Source organism: Oncorhynchus gorbuscha, linkage group LG03 (genome assembly GCF_021184085.1).
Source record: "Oncorhynchus gorbuscha isolate QuinsamMale2020 ecotype Even-year linkage group LG03, OgorEven_v1.0, whole genome shotgun sequence".
In the NCBI taxonomy this organism is placed as follows: domain Eukaryota; kingdom Metazoa; phylum Chordata; class Actinopteri; order Salmoniformes; family Salmonidae; genus Oncorhynchus; species Oncorhynchus gorbuscha.
The window spans coordinates 91,903,366-91,924,468 of NC_060175.1; the positions used below are offsets into that span (position 1 = coordinate 91,903,366).

Sequence of the window (21,103 nt, forward strand, 5' to 3'; positions counted from 1 at the left end):
TGTTGACCGTCATTGGGAGTTCAGTATGTTGACCGTCCTTGGGAGTTCAGTATGTTGACCGTCTTTGGGAGTTCAGTATGATGACAATGCCAAGGCAACAGACTTTCAGGTAAGGTATGCATGGCTATTTAACAGTTTGGTTTGGAATTAATAAATTTAACAAATTATAAAAATGTGTATTTCATTAATAAGCCATTTCACACGTTTTTTGCTATCAAGGCATTATTAGGCTGCACCTAATTTTAGCATGGGACTCTTTTTCAGTTATTGTTGCTAAGAGCAGTTAGGAGTAGGACCCACACATATTTCAGACTTTTGCTGTAAACTTTTATAATATAACTATTGCGGTATGGTGTTATTACAAGATGTTATTACAATGCTATAACAATGGTTGTACTGTAATAGCTGATACTTTAGGGTTTGCTGGTGTAATAACTACAAATGGTGTTGTTCCACTGTCAAGTTTATCAAAAATATTAAGTATCCTATTAAAAAACATGTTTAGACACCAAGGAGCGCAGGCTGCGGTTTAAATGACAATAATCTGTCAACTTTCTCTAGCCTGATCCTAGATATGTATGTGCTGTTTAATCAACTCCTATGGTCATTGTCATGCCACAGCACAAACAGATCTGGGACCAGAAGTCAGGCTCTCTCAATTCAATGTAAATCAGGGCTCGTATTCATAAAGCGTCTCAGAGAAGGAGTGCTGATCTAGGATCAGTTCCCATTGTCCTTGTCATCATATTTATCATAATCGAACATGCTAAACTGAGATCAGCACTCCTAGATCAGCACTCCTAATCTGAGATGCTTTATGAATGCGGGCCCTGGTTTTGGGCCACATAATGTTGTTTTTTAGTACGATCCGACTGAGCACATTGCACACTGGGAGGTGCAGTTTGAACAGAGGTACATTCTGTGCTGTTTCATGAGTACAACCCACTAAGTGTCGTCTTGGTCACGTATAGCGGGTGGGGGCCTGTCTACAAGAGGATTCTAATATTCCATAACTCTGCATACATTAGGAAGAATTCTAAACAATGGGACCAGCGATGCTGGTTAGCAACAACATTGGTCCCATGAATCTGTTAATTTTTAAAAAGCTTCCTCATGGAATTATTAGGTTGTCCTGACCTGGGTATCTTCAACCTAGTCTACAGTACTGCCTTCACTCAAAAAAATTGAGGTTCAACGAGGGAAGAACCTTAGCGTTCTTGGCATGGAAAATGACCCCAAAAAGGTTCTTCCAAGAACCCCATAAGCGGTGGGGTTTATCGAGGAACCTCCTTAGTTGGTGGGGGTTCTTGCAGGAACCTAACTGTCCAACTAAAACATTTGATTTTAAATTTGAAAGGACAGCAGAGGCAGGCACTTATCTGAACAATGTAAAGATCTTCTCAATTTAAGGTAAGGTTTGTCCCCTATATAATCTAAAATATATATTTTATTTTTACCAGGCAAGTCAGTTAAGAACATATTCTTATTTTCAATGACGGCCTGGGAACAGTGGGTTAACTGCCTGTTCAGGGGCAGAACAAAACATTTGTACCTTGTCAGCTCGGGGGTTTGAACTCGCAACCTTCCGGTTACTAGTCCAACGCTCTAACCACTAGGCTAGTGTTGATAGTGTTTTATGATGATACCATCTATCTTTTTATATTTGTGCAAATCTTTCTAAAACAGAAAATGGACACAATTCAATGGATATCAATTATCAAAGAGGTAAGAATATCTAGGCTATAAGAACATGTTGAAGGCTGGCTGTATTGGGTGCAGATGACTGAACTGCTCACTTTTGTGTCTGAAGGCATACAGACAAGGAGGCACACAAAGGTATGTCAATTAGTATTGGTATGTTATGCAGATCACATGTACCATCCTCACCTATGAAACCATTATAAAAAATAAAACAATCATTCACATTTACCACAAAAACCAAAGTATGAATACTGTCATGTGCAGGTTTTGTTAAACATCTTTATAATTACTATTTTTTGGATTCACAGATTTCACCCACTGCCTACACCTTTGATGAATATAACAGGAAACCTGTTAGATCACCATGCACTGCAAAATCATTGTGGCTATGGATACGGAGAACATCAACACATTAACATCAACACTCCAGAGGATAAACCCAGTGGATTTAGGGCTCTGCTGGGAGTTTCTTTTATTTATTCTGCTATGCCACTAAAATCCTAATAAACACGGACAACTAAAAGATTGTTTTATTGTTATGCGTATTATTCATAATAATAATAGGGGAGGGGGGTAGTTAAAAAATGAACCCCAAAAGCATATTCAAAAGGTTCTCTGAGGAACCATTAAAAGGGGTTCTTTAAACAACTTATTGGGCTTCCTCCACAGTTTCAATTTGAAGAACCCAGAAAATATACTCCAGGAATATTTTCTTTTTAGAGTGTTACAAACATTTCCACCGAAACAGTCGAATCCTGAAGCCTTTTCCATTGGATTTACATGTAATGAACCAATGCCAGCTTTAGAAATGCCTTTGTCAAATGTAGTTTATAAAGGGTCTGGTATCAACGTTTATTTGTAAGTAATACATTCATTAGAACATAAACCATACCAGTGAACTTATTTTTTGTTGTTGCAATTATTCATAATTAAAATATTTATTGACTCATTGATACAGCATCTGGGATGATGGGTGAAAATGGATGACAATGCTCTAATGCTCATCCAGTAAGCCAGTCTAGCATCCTTTCATACTGTAGGCTATATAAGACTCCCTAGATATCCCTATATGCCATGCGTAATTGCTTGGTGCCAGACACCCGGGGGCAGCAGCACATCAACTGTACCACTGATGCAACTCATCACTATGAAGTTGTGCAGCTGTTCTGTCAATGGTCATAGGGAGGCGTGATCACTCCGCCTTTGACACCTTGCACCGTATTTATTTAGGGCTTCTATATGAAAATAGACACGCCTTATCTCTCTATATGAGGTTTAGTTTGAAAGAGGAAGTTTAGCTGCTATTACGTTGCACTCGCTGCTCGTTCTTTTCGCAGTTTTTTTTACTGAGGCATCAGTGGCGTATTATCGCTTCAATTGAGCAAGTGAAGATTCTATCATAGCCTATCCACCTCCGTCAAGGCCTCTGACATCGCAAGGCCTTCGTGGATGAAGAGAACTGCCAGAGTAACATCATTGATTATACAAAATATCTGCTTCCTTTCATTTTTATTATAAGTAGATTGATTCAATAAGACAGATGAGCTCGTTTTACGACAGAAAAGACCCTAGTGAGTTAGGGCTGGAAGAGGAACTGAGTCAAGTAAACTGCCAAGATGAGTTGGAGTTTGATTACCTGTTTGAATATGAACCACCTTGCAACAACTTTCCCGGGGAAGATCAAGGTTTGTCCAATGGCTTGTCAAGTCTCCCGCGCGCTTTTCACATTTTAGACGCTTATATTACTTTTCAACGTAAAACGTTAAATGCAGTGGCGTCATTGAAAACAAATAAACAGCGATGTGATTTTGACAGAATGCTATTTTCCTTCCACGTATAGTTCTAGTAAACATTACTAAAAGGAAATTGATTTTTTTTCACAAAAATTATACAATTGATCCTGCATTTGCTCTGCATGTCTGTATACATTGTATAATCATGGCTAGCTTGTTTCAACACACTTTCTAACTGGAAAACATAATCTGTCATTTGTTTTATGTGCATGCTTTAATGTTTACAAATATTCTAACAGTCACAAGGGGCCCCATTTGATGATGTGAATAGTTTCCACACCTAAACCTTTTTGTTTTCAATGATTGTTAATCAAACTGATCAAAATGATTGAATAAAAATGATTGACAACATTATTATTTGAAATGGTTGTTTGTTGAATTCAAATAACATATAATTTCTGTTTAATGTGGCTCTCATGTGTATTGCAAACATGGATCCAAAGTTTTGTAAGATGTGTGATTTCGGAGAAAACGTAATATCTTCAGTAATTTTACAGACAATGGACAATCCGTTTAGAAATAATATATTTTCTTCTGATCATTTCTCTTCCTTGTTCCCTATCTACCTTTCAGCAGATGAGCCAAATCTCTCCTCACTGAGAGTCCTCAGTGTTGCATCTCATCTGGCATACCCCCTGGAGGAGACTTCCCCCTACGACATCAAGTGCAGCGAGCACAACCCAGAGAGCCTTTCTGGTTATGAACACCTGGAGGCTAAAAACTACCTGGACCACACCAGGCCTGGGGGTATCGCCCTGAGCCCCAGGATCGAGATCACTCCGTCACGTGAGCTCTACAGCCATGGACGAGACTCCCTACAGAACCACCCTCTGAACATCAGTCCCCGGCCCACTCTGACCGTCCCTGGCCACGACAGCCTGGTATACCGAGAGCCCCAGTGCCTGAGCCCAGCCAGCAGCAACTCCTCCACCAGCTGGCACTCAGAGAGCTATTCCCCCTGGGCCTCCCCTTGCGTGTCCCCAAGTAGTGGCCAGACCGGGGCCGGAGACCTCTGCCCCCACTTCCAGAACATCCACACCGGCTCCCCCCGCACATCCCCAGGTACTTCCCCCCGTACTGAGGAGGGCTGCCTCGGCCCCCGTTCGCCCTCCCCATCCATTAGGCCAGGATCCCGCTCCACCTCGCCACAGGGCAAGCGCACCTACGACATGTACAGGAATCCCAGCCTGGTCACTGGGATCCGTTCCCGCAGTCCCTCCCCACACGGGGGCCACGCGGAGCACTCCCAACAGAATGCAAGTGCCCATTACGGGACCCCCAACAGTATGGCTAAGGCCATGAACGGCTACGGCACTGTCCAGCCTGGTCTGGTCCCCACCAAGGTAGTGAAGACGGCCAACCAGGCGTACGCCCTCTACCCAGAGAACCACAGGGAGGTCAACTACCTGGTGTCCTGTGAGCAAGACGTTAAGAGTAAAACTGGGGCGGAGTCCTTCTTTGTGATCCCTCCCATCTGGACCAAGCAGCTGGTCCCCAACCTCTGCAGGTGAATGGTGTAGGAAGCATGTACTGTATAGATAAAGGGTGCAGTGGAATACTTTCTGCCTAACCAGGGACACACCCATATTATGAATAAGATTTAGTGTCTATTACATCGTATCAGTTATATGACTACATTAGGAGCCACGCTTTAGGAAGCCTAATCACAGACAATTAACCCTTTTTTCCATATCTTATTTCCTGTAGCATCCCATTTTCTTCTCTACCCCCTCTGGAATGGCCTGTCCCCAGCCATACAGACCAGTACGAGCTCCATGTTGACGTGCAGCCCAAGCCTCATCACCGAGCCCACTATGAGACAGAGGGGAGCAGGGGAGCGGTCAAAGCCCCCACTGGAGGTCATCCTGTCGTCCAGGTACGCCGCTGGCTCTGTATCACTCTTAGAAAAGGAGGTGCTTTTGGGAACCTTTTTTGGTTCCATGTAGAACGTTTTCAACAAATGAAGAACCATCAAGAACCCTTTAGGAACCATTTGGTGAAAGGAATCTACAGTACCTTGCAGCAAAATGTTAAAACATATCCTAAAACCAAAGAGGGACAGGCGAAGAACCCTTTATGGTTCTAGGTAGCCCATTTGAATGTAGGACACTCTGAATAGGAAGGCCTGTTGCGTGTAATGGTATTTCCTAGTCATCATTACAGCATGTGGTACTACTGCCCCAGGGCCTGGCTTATGAAAATGACTACTGTGTGTTACCGTGTACGCTCTGTCATCCTTTACCTTTCCTTCTCTCTCACTCCTCTCTTTTCTTCCCAGCAGCCTGCCACACTCACTAAAATGAGTTATATCTTGCACGGATGTCTTATACATGGCAGCTAATGTATCCTCACACTAATATAATATAATAATATAATAATAATATAATATATAATATAATATAATAATAATATATGCCATTTAGCAGACGCTTTTATCCAAAGCGACTTACAGTCATGTGTGCATACATTCTACGTATGGGTGGTCCCGGGGATCGAACCCACTACCCTGGCGTTACAAGCGCCATGCTCTACCAACTGAGCTACAGAACTCCCATACTTACTACAGTAAAACCTTCCTAGTTTTATTAGGAATGACCCTTTTGCCCTCAGAACAGCCTCAATTCGTCTTAGCATGGGCTCTATAAGGTGTCAAGAGGTCCACAGAGATGCTGACCCATGTTGACTCCACTGCTTCCCACCGTTGTGTCAAGTTGGCTGGATGTCCTTTGGGTGGTGGACCATTCTTGATACACACAGGAAACTGTTGAGCGTGAAAAACCCAGCAGCATTACAGTTATTTAAACACTCAAACTGGTGTGCCTGGCACCTACTACCAAACCCCATTCAAAGGCACTTAAATCTTTTGTCTTGCCCATTCACCATCTGAATGGCACCCATACATAATCCATGTCTCAATTGTCTCAAGGCTTACAAATCCTTCATTACCCTGGCCCCTCACTTTCATCTACACCCCTAACCCCTTTACACACTGGTCTCATGACGGTTGTCTCAGGAGACAGGAGTGGTGAACTTTTAGTCAGGCATAATCATATGAAAAACAGAAATGTAAGCTGAAATTAAAGCACAACTGAAGGCAATAACATATCTGAAAGAAAATGGCCTTTGTGGCATCGATATTGTTCAGAAACATTTATTCTAGTATCAAATTTACTACAAAGTGTAAATATGAACATTTTGGTCATAAAGTGACATGAATACGTGGTGTTGAACAAAGGTAGCTGAGTCTGACACAGTGAGTAAAATAGTCTACTGCTGCAAATACTAAACAGGCCATTTGAGAAGCCGGTTGCCATGGTTGCAGTGAGTGAGTCAGAATGAGGGGGACTGGGAAAAGTAAAGTGAAGAGTTCAGTCTGGGACTGGGAGGGAGTTTGGACGTGCCTAGCCAGCCACATGATTGGATGACACCAGGCACAACTCACTGACCGTGAGAGACAGAAAATAGAAAGTAAGAAATGCTTAATTTCCACTCGGCCAGGTTCTGACAGTCAACAACCACAACAAAGAAGCTTTCATTACGTTGCCGTGGAAACTTTAAAATATGAACTGAAAATTATAGGCCCTGCTTAAAATATACAGACGACCGTCGACATGTGGAAATGTCTTCTATTAAAGAGCATCTGAACACACTGATTCCTCATCTATTTCTCTGTTGCTCACTAAGAAAACAAGATTTTTGTCTTGGGGTGTAGTTCGGTGGCAGTTACTGATGTTTGTCCCCCATGAGACACCATAGGAACAAAGCCAGTATCACTTCCTCAAAATAGTCCGAATGAATCCAAGAGAACTCAATAAATCTGTCATTAATTGAGACGTTTTTGTAGAGAAGGTTTAGTCGCACAATTTTACATCTAGCACAGGTGTCTGATGCAGTATTTATCAAGTTAAATGTGAGATATGTTGACTTAGGTACAGTGCATTTGGAAAATTATTCAGACCTCTTGACTTTTTCCACATTTTGTTACGTTACCCCCCTTATTCCAAAATCACTCTGCACACAATACCCCATAATGACAAAGCAAAAACTGTTTTTTGAAATGTTTGCAAATGTATTTAAAATAAATATATTTACATAAGTATTCAGACCCTTTATTCACTACTTTGTTGAAGCACCTTTGGCAGCATTACAGCCTTGAGTCTTCTTGGGTATGGTGCTACATGCTTGGCACACCTGTATTTGGGGAGCTCCTATTCTTCTCTGCAGATCCTCTCAAGCTATGACGGGTTGGATGGAGAGCATTGCTGCACAGCTATTTTTAGGTCTCTCCAGGCATGTTCGATCGGGTTCAAGTCCGGGCTCTTGCTGGGTCACTCAAGGACATTCAGAGACTTGTCCTGAAGCCAATACTGCTCTGTCTTGGCTGTGTTCTTAGGGTCGTTGTCCTGTTGGAAGGTGAACCGTCGCCCCCAGTCTGAAGTCGCGAGCGCTCTGGAGCAGGTTTTCATGAAGGATCTCTGTACTTTTCTCCGTTAATCTTTCCATCGATCCTGAATAGTCTCCCAGTCCCTGGCACTGAAAAACATCCCCACAGCATGATGCTGCCACCACCATGCTTCACCGTGGGGATGGTGCCAGGTTTCCTCCAGATGTGACACTTGGAATTCATGCCAAAGAGTTCAATCCTGGTTTCAACAGACCAGAGAATCTTGTTTCTCAAGGTATGTCAGTCCTTTAGGTTCCTTTTGTCAAACTCCAAGCGGACTGTTCCTTTTACTGAGGAGTGGCTTCCATCTGACCACTACCATAAAGGCCTGATTGGTGGAGTGCTGAAGAGATGGTTTTCCTTCTGGAAGGTTCTCCCATCTCCACAGAGGAACTCTGGAGCTCTGTCAGAGTGACCATCGGGTTCTTGGTCACCTCCCTGACCAAGACCCTTCTCCCCCAATTGCTCTGTTTGGCTGGGCAGCCAGTTATAGGAAGAGTCTTGGTGGTTCCAAACTTCTTTCATTTAAGAATTATGGAGGTCACTATGTTCTTGGATGTTTTTGTACTCTGCCCCAGATCTGTGCCTCAACACAATCCTGTCTTGGAGCTCTACGGACAACTCCATCAACCTTATGGCTTGCTTTTTGCTCTGACATGCATTGTCATCTGTAGCACCTTATATAGACAGGTGTGTGCCTTTCCCAATCATGTCCAATCAATTGAATTTACCACAGGTGGACTCCAATCAAGTTATAGAAACATCAAGGATGATCAATGGAATCAGGATGCACCTGAGCTCAATTTTGAGTCTCATAGCAAAGGGTCTGAACACTTATGTAAATGTATTTGCAAAAATGTACAAATATTTCTAAAAACCTGTCTTCGATTTGTCATTATGGGGTATTGTTTGTAGATTGATGAGGAAAAAAAAGATTGAATCCATTTAAGAATAAATCTGTTAACAAAGTCTGATCCGCTGCGCTGCTGGGCAGTCTGTCACACTGTCTGTGTATTCTGCAGCTGGATTGGATAGAGTGCAATCGCTGCAGATGTGTATCCCGTGTTAGTGGGCAAGTGAGCATTGTTGAAATCAATACCAAACTCTCAAGTCATGACGAACTAATTTACAAAACTCAGTTTTGAACGAGACTGACTTTATGACCAGAATTATCCTATTTACACTTTGTAGTCAATTTTGACACTATAATAACCGTTTCTGAACAATATTGATACCACATAGGCTGTTTCTCTCAGGGAGGTTGTTTCTTGCCAGTTGTACTTTTAAGTTCAGCTTACATTGAACATGTAAAGAAGTGCTGCTAACTCTATACAGCGTGTATAAATTGTGTCAAAAGGTAACAAAAGGTTACATTTTTGCTTTTCATTTTTTCACATGAGTATGCCTGACTAAAAGCTCATCACTCCTGTCTCCTGAAACACTTTCATGAGACCAGTGTGTGAAGGGGCCACCAATCCATGTGAAAGCTATGATCGCTTAATGATATCACTTGTTAAATCCACTTCAATCAGTGTAGATCAGTATAGATCAGTGGTTCACAAACTTTTTATAGTCCCGTACCCATTCAAACATTCAACCTCCAGCTGCGTACCCCCTCTAGCACCAGGGTCAGCTGTACCCCCTCTAGCACCAGGGTCAGCTCACTCTCCAATGTTGCTTTTTGCCATCATTGTAAGCCTGCCACACATACTATACAATACATTTATTAAACATAATAATGAGTGTGAGTTTTTTGTCACAACCCGGCTCGTGGGAAGTGACACAGAGCTCTTATAGGACCAGGACACAAATAATAATAATAATAAAATAATCAATAATTGTTCTCTTTATTTAGCCATCTTACATGTAGAACCTCATTTGTTCATCAGAAATTGTGAATAACTCTCCACAGGTTAATGAGGGTGGGCTTGAATGGATGCACATAACTCTGCAATGTTGGTTGTATTGGAGAGAGTCTGTCTTAAATAATTTTCCATACACAGTCTGTGCCTGTATTTAGTTTTCATGCTATTGAGGACCCGAGAATCCACTCTCACATAGGTACGTTGCTGCAAAGGGCATCAGTGTCTTAACAGTGTGATTTGCCAAGGCAAGAAACTCTGAGCGCAGCCCTATCCGGAAATCTGGCAGTGGCTTCTGATTAAATAAAAAATTTACAGAACCACTTGTTGCAATTTGGATGAGCCTCTCTTGTTCAGATATTGGTAAGTGGACTGGAGGCAGGGCATGAAAGGGATAACGAATCCAGTTGTTTGTGTCATCCGTTTCGGGAAACTACCTGCATAATTACTCACCCAGCTCACTCAGGTGCTTCGCTATATCACGTTTGACATTGTCCGTAAGCTTGAGTTCATTTGCACACAAATCGTAGAATGATGGAAAGACCTGTGTGTTGTCCTTGTTAATACAGACAGAAAAGAGCTCCAACTTCTTAATCATAGCCTCAATTTTGTCCTGCACATTGAATATAATTGCGGAGAGTCCCTGTAATCCTAGATTCAGATCATTCAGGCGAGAAATTCGTCATCATGCAAGCGGTCAGACAAGGGAAAATTATGGTCAGTAAAGAACTTTAGGCTTGTCTCTCAATTTTAAAAAAACATGTCAGGTCCTCCCGGGTGGCGCAGTGGTCTAAAGCACTGCATTACAGTGCTAGCTGTGCCACCAGAGACTCTGTGAAAAGTGTTTCACGATTTCTTTTATTATCAAAAAACACTCGAACAAAGTAACAAAACAAAAGCAAACAATTATGTCAGGTAACAGAGACTGAACAGAAAAGAACTACCCACAAACACAGGTGGGAAAAAGGCTGCCTAAGTATGATTCCCAATCAGAGACAAGGATAGACAGCTGCCTCTGATTGGGAACCATACACGGCCAAAACAAAGAAATAGACAACATAGAATGCCCACCCCAAATCACACCCTGACCTAACTAAATAGAGAAATAACATGTCTCTCTAAGGTCAGGGCGTGACAGTATAGCCCCATTGGAAAATACAAATGTACTGTTTGAAAATGTGAATAAATTCAAATGTAAAAAAATATATATTTTTCATGTGAATCACATTTGTATTTGCCGTACCCCCGATGGCATTACGCGTACCCCAGTTTGGGAATACCTGGTGTAGATGAAAGGGAGGAGACAGGTTAAATAAGTATGTTTAAGCCTTGAGACATGGATTGTGTATTTACTTATTTACAGGGGACAGTGCACATTAATCAAGATCAATATTACAATAAGGCAAAATTCATGTAAATGTGCCGGGGTTAGCCAAAAGCAAATTTTCACTGTAGTTCCAGAGCAGCTAAGGACAATTACAAGGTCACAATACACATACTCACTAAAACAATACAAAATACAAATACATTACATCCAATAATATATAATTATTTGTGTGCCATTCAGAGGGTGAATGGGCAAGACAAAAGATTTAAGTGCCTTTGAACGCGGTATGGTAGTAGGTGCACCAGTTTTAGTGCGTCAAGAGCTGCAACACTGCTAGTTTTTTCATACTCAATAGTTTCCGACACCTTGTAGAGTCCATGCCCCGATGAATTGAGGTTGTTCTGAGGGCAAAAGAGGGTGCAACTTAATATTAGGAATGTTTTGTACACTCCGTGTACACACACACACACACACACACACACACACACACACACACACACACACACACACACACACACACACACACACACACACACACACACACACACACACACACACACACACACACACACACATACATACATACATACATACATACATACATACATACATACATACATACATACATACATACATACATACATACATACATACATACATACATACATACATACATACACAGATGCAGATTAGTGGAGAGACCAGCAACTACCTTGGAAGGAAGCATGCAAAAACCACAAAGCGTGAACTTGCAACTAAAAGTATCTGTCTAAAAAGTAATGAGCTTGACACTGTGTTTGTGTGTGTGTGTGACAGAGACATATGGGGTTTAGTAGTGTGAGTTAAAAGAGAAGTATGTAAAGTGTAGACGTCTGAGGTTGCAAGCAGACTTTATTTAATAATAATAATAATATATGCCATTTAGCAGACGCTTTTATCCAAAGCGACTTACAGTCATTTAGCTCAATATTGTCAACAACTAGGCCTACAGCTTATTATTATTTTATATAATGACTTTGATAAACATTTATGATTAGGAGTTTTACATCATGTTATAAACATGTATTTTCTATGTGGCTACCTCCAATTCACCAGACCTCTCCACTGTATAGAAACTTGAGAAGTACTGGAATTTACGTAGACCTTGCCTTCTTTCTTTTGTCTTGAAAGTGTCCGTGGAACATTGGCTCACAGGGTAAAGCTAAGGCTTTGGCAGTCTAATTTTCTCATAATCGAACAAGTATTCCAGTGAATCATAGTTCCTACGTAGCTCTTTTGAATTCCATTTACTTTAGGACAAACAGAAACCATCCTCCGACAGGGCCGTCCAATTTTTAAAAATATTTTAAAGTTCAAGCTCATTTACTATTAGCTATACAATTAGCCCCTACACATTAATCCTTAAGTGTTTATTAAACACAACCATGTGTAAATCTAAGTAAGATAAGATAATTAAAAAGCTAGAGATATCATCCGCCTATGTCGGGTTTCCGCATTTGCGGTGAAAGTTGGCAGAGCGACAGCGGTGTTTGTCAGACCATGACAAAAAGAACATCAATCTTCTCAGGAAAATGTTTGTAGTGTCCGAATGTTTGTCACCACTCTATGGAAAGGGGAGACTCTCACAAACATAATGGTGTTCTCTGTTTTGCTCTACGACCCCCATCAGTGTCACGGGACAAACTAATGGAAGTATGTTTAACCCCTTATTTTTGTGGCAACAAAAATAAGGGGTTAAATATGTTTCCAAAAAACACTTCAAAACCATATTCCTTATGATACATTTTTTGACTGTATTTTTGCCATTTGTGGATGTGTTATTAAATGATTTTCTATGGACTATTGTAGAAAAGGCCAAATTCTATATTTTATCAAATAACATTTACATTAACTCAGCACTGGGTTTAAAAACTCTAATTTAATACATTCTGGGGGATCTGTTAGCAGAAAAAAGTATTTTGTTAATGAAAGGTAAAGAAATAAGTTTGATATGTAGAACCATTAAAAAAACATTTTTAAATCAAATTTCCTGCAATTCAACACATTTGCCAGGTCAATATCAAATGAAACTTTATTTTTCACATGCGCTGAATACAACAAGTGTAGACCTTACCGTGAAATGCTTACTTACAAGCCCAACCAAGAGTGCAGTTCGAGAAGACTTAAGAAAATATTTACCAAATAGACTGAAGTACAAACAAATAATAAAAAGTAACACATTAAGAATAACAATAACGAGGCTATATACAAGGGGTACCGGTACCGAGTCAGTGTGTGGGGGTACAGGTTAGTTGAGGTAATTTGTACATGTAGGTAGGGGTGAAGTGACTATGCATAGATAATAAACAGCGAGTAGAAGCAGTGTACAAAACAAATGGAGAGAGGGGGGGGGTTAAAGTAAATTGTCCGGTGGCGATTTGATTAATTGTTCAGCAGTCTTATGGCTTGGGGGTAGAAGCTGTTGAGGAGCCTTTTGGTCCTAGACTTGGCGCTCCGGCACCGCTTGCCGTGCGGTAGCAGAGAAAACAGTCTATAACTTGGGTGACTGGAATCTCTGACAATTTTATGGGCTTTCCTCTGACACCGCCTATTATATAGGTTCCGGATGGCAGGAAGCTTGGCCCCAGTGATGTACTGGGCCGTACACACTACCCTCTGTAGCACCTTACGTTCAGATGCCGAGCAGTTGCCATACCGGGTGGTGATGCAACCGGTCAGGATGCTCTCGATGGTGCAGCTGTAGAACTTTTTGAGGATCTGAGGACCCATGCCAAATCTTTTCAGTCTTCTGAGGGGGAAAAGTTTTTATTGTGCCCTCTTCATGACTGTCTTGGTGTGTTAGGACCATGATAGTTTGTTGGTGATGTGGACACCAAGGAACTTGAAACTCTCGACCCACTCCACTACAGCCCCGTCGATGTTAATGGGGGCCTGTTCGGCCCGCCTTTTCCTGTAGTCCACGATCATCTCCTTTGTCTTGCTCACATAATATGATATCTGAGTGAGAGTGACTAACAAAATCTCTGGGGGCCATCGGTAATTCGGCCATGATTACAACAAGTGTAGAAAGCTGGCTAGACTAATTAGAATTTACCAATCAACATTATTTTAACTGACATGGGCTAATTGATGGACTGTCAGTGAATGGCATGTAACAAGACAAAAACTGCTGCAACAAAGTTTTGAAATTGCACCTTGTGTATTCTACTATTCTAACTCTCAACAGTAAATTGAGACTCGACTGAATACTAATGTTGAGGACTGGAAAAATACTAATGTTTCCAGCAGTGTTATGTTCAGCCTAAACTGTTATCAGCAAACTGGCAAAATAATACATCTAGTTATTGGCAAAATAATGAGATCATTATATAAATCAATCATTATATAAATTCAACTATGTAATAAAACACTGGGTACCTACCAGTTTTTGTGCAGTGTATATAAGGAGTGAAAAAGAACAGGTAGAGTAGAAATGTTCTTTACATTTTAAAATGACACATTATATAAAGTGTGAACATCTTGACTTTGTATTATTAATGTTTTATTGGAGTTTCCTCTGGTGTTTCTTCCAGTTGCATGGCTACAGGGGTAAGGAGCCCCTAGGCCTTCAGATCTTCATCGGGACTGCAGACGACAGGATCCTGAAGCCTCACGCCTTCTACCAGGTCCACCGTATCACGGGCAAGACTGTCACCACCACCAGCTACGAGAAGATTATCAACTCCACCAAAGTTCTGGAGATCCCTCTGGAGCCCAAGAACAACATGAAAGCGATGTGAGAGTAGCTAGAGTAGTGACATGCCGAACACCACCCATACAGAGCAGTGTCTTTTGCAGAACTGGGTTCAAATAGTATTTGTTTTCTTCTAACCTTTTGGCCATTTTTACTCAGCCTGTCTCCAGTGCCACAAGATGGGCATGATGGATTTGCACTGATAAAACTATTCTATTGGTTCCATTGTACCAGGCAAGCTCAATCAAGGATATGAATGAAAAATAACATACTAATTGAACACAGGTCTGATGTAATTAGCCATATCGGTTGTAATCATAATGCAACATTTGTGTACCGGTACAGCATTTACAGTAGATCTCATATTGGTTTGTTTGTCACAGAATCGACTGTGCTGGGATCCTGAAGCTCAGGAATGCTGACATTGAGCTAAGGAAGGGCGAGACGGACATCGGACGGAAGAACACTCGTGTGCGCCTGGTGTTCCGTGTCCACATACCCCAACCCAATGGGCAACACATCTCACTGCAAGTTTCCTCCCATCCAATCGAGTGCTGTAAGTACTATAAATCCAACATGTTTTTTTTCACCTTTATTTAACCAGGTAGGCTAGTTGAGAACAAGTTCTCATTTACAACTACGACATGGTCAAGATAAAGCAGTGCTACACAAACAACAACACAGAGTTACACATGGAATAAACAAGGTTACAGTCATTAACACAATACAACAACAAAAAAAAGTCTATATACAGTGTGTGCAAATGGCGTGAGGAGATAAGGCAATAAATAGGCCATAGAGGCGAAGTAATTACATTTTAGCAAATTAACACTGGAGTGATAGATGAGCAGATGATGATGTGCAAGTAGAAATACTGATGTGCAAAACAGCAGAAAGTAAATAAAAACAATATTGGATGAGGTAGGAAGATTGGGTGGGCTATTTACAGATGGGCTATGTACAACTGCAGTGATTGGTTAGCTGCTCAGATAGCTGATGTTTAAAGTTAGTGAGGGAAATATAAGTCTCCAGCTTCAGCAATTTTTGCAATTCGTTCCAGTCACTGGCAGCAGAGAACTGGAAGGAAAGGCGGCCAAAGGAGGTGTTGGCTTTGGGGATGACCAGTGAGATATACCTGTTGAAGCGCGTGCTCCGGGTGGGTACTTCCGGCGCCGACTGAGATGGCCGCCTCGCTTCGCGTTCCTAGGAAACTATGCAGTTTTTTGTTTTTTTTACGTGTTATTTCTTACATTAGTACCCCAGGACATCTTAGGTTTCATTACATACAGTCGAGAAGAACTACTGAATATAAGATCAGCGTCAACTCACCATCAGTACGACCAAGAATATGTTTTCCGCGACGCGGATCCTGTGTTCTGCCTTACAAACAGGACAACGGAATGGATCGCATGCAGCCGTATATATCCCCCCCCCCCCCCCCCCCAAGCAGACACATCGATGGCTCTGAACGAACTTTATTTAACTCTTTGCAAACTGGAAACCATTTATCCGGAGGCTGCATTCATTGTAGCTGGGGATTTTAACAAAGCTAATCTGAAAACAAGACTCCCTAAATTTTATCAGCATATCGATTGCGCAACCAGGGGTGGTAAAACCTTGGATCATTGTTACTCTAACTTCCGCTACGCATATAAGGCCCTGCCCCGCCCCCCCTTTCGGAAAAGCTGACCACGACTCCATTTTGCTGATCCCTGCCTACAGGCAGAAGCAAAACAAGAGGCTCCCACGCTGAGGTCTGTCCAACGCTGGTCAGACCAAGCTGACTCTACACTCCAAGACTGCTTCCATCACGTGGACTGGGACATGTTTCGTATTGCGTCAGATGGAAATATTGACGAATACGCTGATTCGGTGTGCGAGTTCATTAGAACGTGCGTCGAAGATGTCGTTCCCATAGCAACGATAAAAACATTCCCAAACCAGAAACCGTGGATTGATGGCAGCATTCGCGTGAAACTGAAAGCGCGAACCACTGCTTTTAATCAGGGCAAGGTGTCTGGTAACATGTCCGAATATAAACAGTGCAGCTATTCCCTCCGCAAGGCTATTAAACAAGCTAAGCGTCAGTACAGAGACAAAGTAGAATCTCAATTCAATGGCTCAGACACAAGAGCCATGTGGCAGGGTCTACAGTCAATCACGGACTACAAGAAGAAACCCAGCCCAGTCACGGACCAGGATGTCTTGCTCCCAGGCAGACTAAATAACTTTTTTGCCCGCTTTGAGAACAATACTGTGCCACTGACACGGCCTGCAGCGAAAACATGCGGTCTCTCCTTCACTGCAGCCGAGGTGAGTAAGACATTTAAACGTGTTAACCCTCGCAAGGCTGCAGGCCCAGACAGCATCCCCAGCCGCGCCCTCAGAGCATGCGCAGACCAGCTGGCCGGTGTGTTTACGGACATATTCAATCAATCCCTATACCAGTCTGCTGTTCCCACATGCTTCAAGAGGGCCACCATTGTTCCTGTTCCCAAGAAAGCTAAGGTAACTGAGCTAAACGACTACCGCCCCGTTTCACTCACTTCCGTCATCATGAAGTGCTTTGAGAGACTAGTCAAGGACCATATCACCTCCACCCTACCTGACACCCCTAGACCCACTCCAATTTGCTTACCGCCCAAATAGGTCCACAGACGATGCAATCTCAACCACACTGCACACTGCCCTAACCCACCTGGACAAGAGGAATACCTATGTGAGAATGCTGTTCATCGACTACAGCTCGGCATTCAACACCATAGTACCCTCCAAGCTCGTCATCAAGCTCGAGACCCTGGGTCTCGACCCTGCCCTGTGCAACTGGGTACTGGACTTCCTGACGGGCCGCCCCAGGTGGTGAGGGTAGGCAACAACATCTCCTCCCGCTGATCCTCAACACGGGGGCCCCACAAGGGTGCGTTCTGAGCCCTCTCCTGTACTCCCTGTTCACCCACGACTGCGTGGCCATGCACGCCTCCAACTCAATCATCAAGTTTGCGGACGACACAACAGTGGTAGGCTTGATTACCAACAACGACGAGACGGCCTACAGGGAGGAGGTGAGGGCCCTCGAAGTGTGGTGTCAGGAAAATAACCCCCCACTCAACGTCAACAAAACTAAGGAGATGATTTTGGACTTCAGGAAACAGCAGAGGGAACACCCCCCTATCCACATCGATGGAACAGTAGTAGAGAGGGTAGCTAGTTTTAAGTTCCTCGGCATACACATCACAGACAAACTGAATTGGTCCACTCACACTGACAGCGTCGTGAAGAAGGCGCAGCAGCGCCTCTTCAACCTCAGGAGGCTGAAGAAATTCGGCTTGTCACCAAAAGCACTCACAAACTTCTACAGATGCACAATCGAGAGCATCCTGGCGGGCTGTATCACCGCCTGGTACGGCAACTGCTCCGCCCTCAACCGTAAGGCTCTCCAGAGGGTAGTGAGGACTGCACAACGCATCACCGGGGGCAAACTACCTGCCCTCCAGGATACCTACACCACCCGATGTTACAGGAAGGCCATAAAGATCATCAAGGACATCAACCACCCGAACCACTGCCTGTTCACCCCACTATCATCCAGAAGGCGAGGTCAGTACAGGTGCATCAAAGCTGGGACCGAGAGACTGAAAAACAGCTTCTATCTCAAGGCCATCAGACTGTTAAACAGCCACCACTAACATTGAGTGGCTGCTGCCAACACACTGTCATTGACACTGACCCTACTCCAGTCACTTTAATAATGGGAATTGATGGGAAATTATGTAAATATATCACTAGCCACTTTAAACAATGCTACCTTATATAATGTTACTTACCCTACATTATTCATCTCATATGCATATGTATATACTGTACTCTACATCATCGACTGCATCCTTATGTAATACATGTATCACTAGCCACTTTAACTATGCCACTTTGTTTACTTTGTCTACACACTCATCTCATATGTATATACTGTACTCGATACCATCTACTGTATGCTGCTCTGTACCATCACTCATTCATACATCCTTATGTACATATTCCTTATCCCCTTACACTGTGTATAAGACAGTAGTTTTGGAATTGTTAGTTAGATTACTTGTTGGTTATCACTGCATTGTCGGAACTAGAAGCACAAGCATTTCGCTACACTCGCATTAACATCTGCTAACCATGTGTATGTGACAAATAACATTTGATTTGATTTGTGTTGTTTTCGTGACCAGTGAGCTGAGATAAGGCGGAGCTTTACCTAGAATAGACTTATAGATGACCTGGAGCCAGTAGGTCTGGCGACGAATATGTAGAGGGCCAGCTGACTAGAGCATACAGGTCGCAGTAGTGGGTGGTATAAGGGACTTTGGTAACAAAAATGGATGGCACTGTGATAGACTGCATCCAGTTTGCTGAGTAGAGTATTGGAAGCTATTTTGTAGATGACATCGCCGAAGTTGAGGATCGGTAGGATAGTCAGTTTTACGAGGGTAGGTTTGGCGGCGTGAGTGAAGGAGGCTTTGGTGCGAAATAGAAAGCCGATTCTAGATTTGATTTTGGATTGGAGATAATATATATGAAATATAATAAATAATAATAATATATGCCATTTAGATTTTGGATTGGAGATGTTTAATAAGGAGAGTTTACAGTCTAGCCAGACACCTAGGTATTTGTAGTTGTCCACATATTCTAGGTCAGAACCATCCAGAGTAGTGATGCTTGTCGGACGGGCGGGTGCGGGCAGCGAACGGTTGAAAAGCATGCATTTGGTTTTACTAGCATTTAAGAGCAGTTGGAGGACACGGAAGGAGTGTTGTATGGCATTGAAGCTCGTTTGGAGGTTAGTTAACACAGTGTCCAGAGAAGGGCCATGTCATTCTATATGTCATAAACCTATGATTTTATTTGATGTATAATTCTGTCTACGCGTTCTATAGCCTACTATAGGTGTGTCCTAAAGGGTGGTTTAGGTTTAACATGTATTTGCATGTGCTTATATGTTGATTTTACACAGTGCAGTATATTTCCAGCTATGTTTCTTCTTGCCTGTTTTATTTGGACTGACGTTAACCAGAGGTAACGCACATAGTAAGCGGGACTATATTTCAATGAGCTGGGAGTAGTACTGATGGTCCAGGCACACGGACATACAAAGCCTCTTTTATGATTAGGCTTGACAGCCTTTTTATTTGCACTGACTCTCCTGCACCAGCTCTATGCACACTCAAGGGACTCTACCCACACACTTGCACATACTACACTAACACTCCCACACACACACACACACACACACACACACACACACACACACACACACACACACACACACACACACACACACACACACACACACACACACACACACACACACACACACACACACACACACACACACACACACACACACTACATATGCTCACGCACACAAAACACACACACACACATGTATATTGATGCCACACACTCACACAATCACACATACACAACACGTTCACACTCGTCACATACGCTGCTGCTACTCCCTTTATTATCTATCCTGAATGCCTTGTCACTTTAACACTACCTACATGTACATATATGAGAACTTGTTCTCAACTGGCCTAGCTGGTTACATTTTTAAAAATGAGAATACGTTTTCTCAATTACCTCATACCCCTGCACATTGACTGGTACTGGTATATAGCCTCATTACTGTTATTTTGTTGTGTTACTACAAAAACATTTTTTTACCCATTTTTCTTACTTTTGATCTCTCCATTGTTGGGAAATGGCTTGTAAGTAGGCATTTCACATGAATGTCTAAACCTGTTGGGTGGCAGGTAGTATAGCGGTTAAGAGTGTTGAGTGGTTAAGAGCTTTGGGCCATTAACCGAAAGGTTGCTGGTTCGAATCCCTGAGCAGTCAAAGCAGTTAACCCCCCAAAACTGCTCCCTGGGTGCCTTATAATGTTGATTAAGGCAGCCCCCAGCAGCGGTCTGATTCAGAGGGGTTGGGTTAAATGCAGAAAACACATTTTGGTTGAATGCATTCATTTGTTCAACTGACTTAGGTATCACCTTTCCCTTATAATATAATATAATAATATAATAATAATAATAATAATAATAATAATGTGTTCCTTCTGTAGCTCAGTTGGTAGAGCATGGCGCTTGTAACTCCAGGGTAGTGGGTTCGATCCCCGGGACCACCCATACGTAGAATGTATGCACACATGACTGTAAGTCGCTTTGGATAAAAGCGTCTGCTAAATGG

The 21,103-nt window shown here is 42.5% G+C and overlaps 1 protein-coding gene across 5 annotated transcripts in view; it reads left to right on the top strand.

Annotated features, from left to right (window-relative positions):
• Nucleotides 1–21,103, top strand: part of LOC124032204 (nuclear factor of activated T-cells, cytoplasmic 2-like) — a 50,402-nt gene that overhangs the window by 1,703 nt on the left and 27,596 nt on the right. Inside the window, exons 1-5 of one of the 5 annotated variants that reach the window (XM_046344428.1) lie at nucleotides 2,952–3,386; nucleotides 4,071–5,001; nucleotides 5,202–5,370; nucleotides 14,700–14,902; nucleotides 15,244–15,416. In XM_046344428.1, coding sequence (XP_046200384.1) covers nucleotides 3,242–3,386; nucleotides 4,071–5,001; nucleotides 5,202–5,370; nucleotides 14,700–14,902; nucleotides 15,244–15,416 — 1,621 coding nt within the window. In that variant the 5' untranslated portion in view covers nucleotides 2,952–3,241. Of the gene's footprint in view, nucleotides 1–2,951; nucleotides 3,387–4,067; nucleotides 5,002–5,201; nucleotides 5,371–14,699; nucleotides 14,903–15,243; nucleotides 15,417–21,103 lie in introns of those variants that run through there. The other 4 variants (XM_046344427.1, XM_046344429.1, XM_046344430.1 and 1 more) reach the window with 4 other exon arrangements.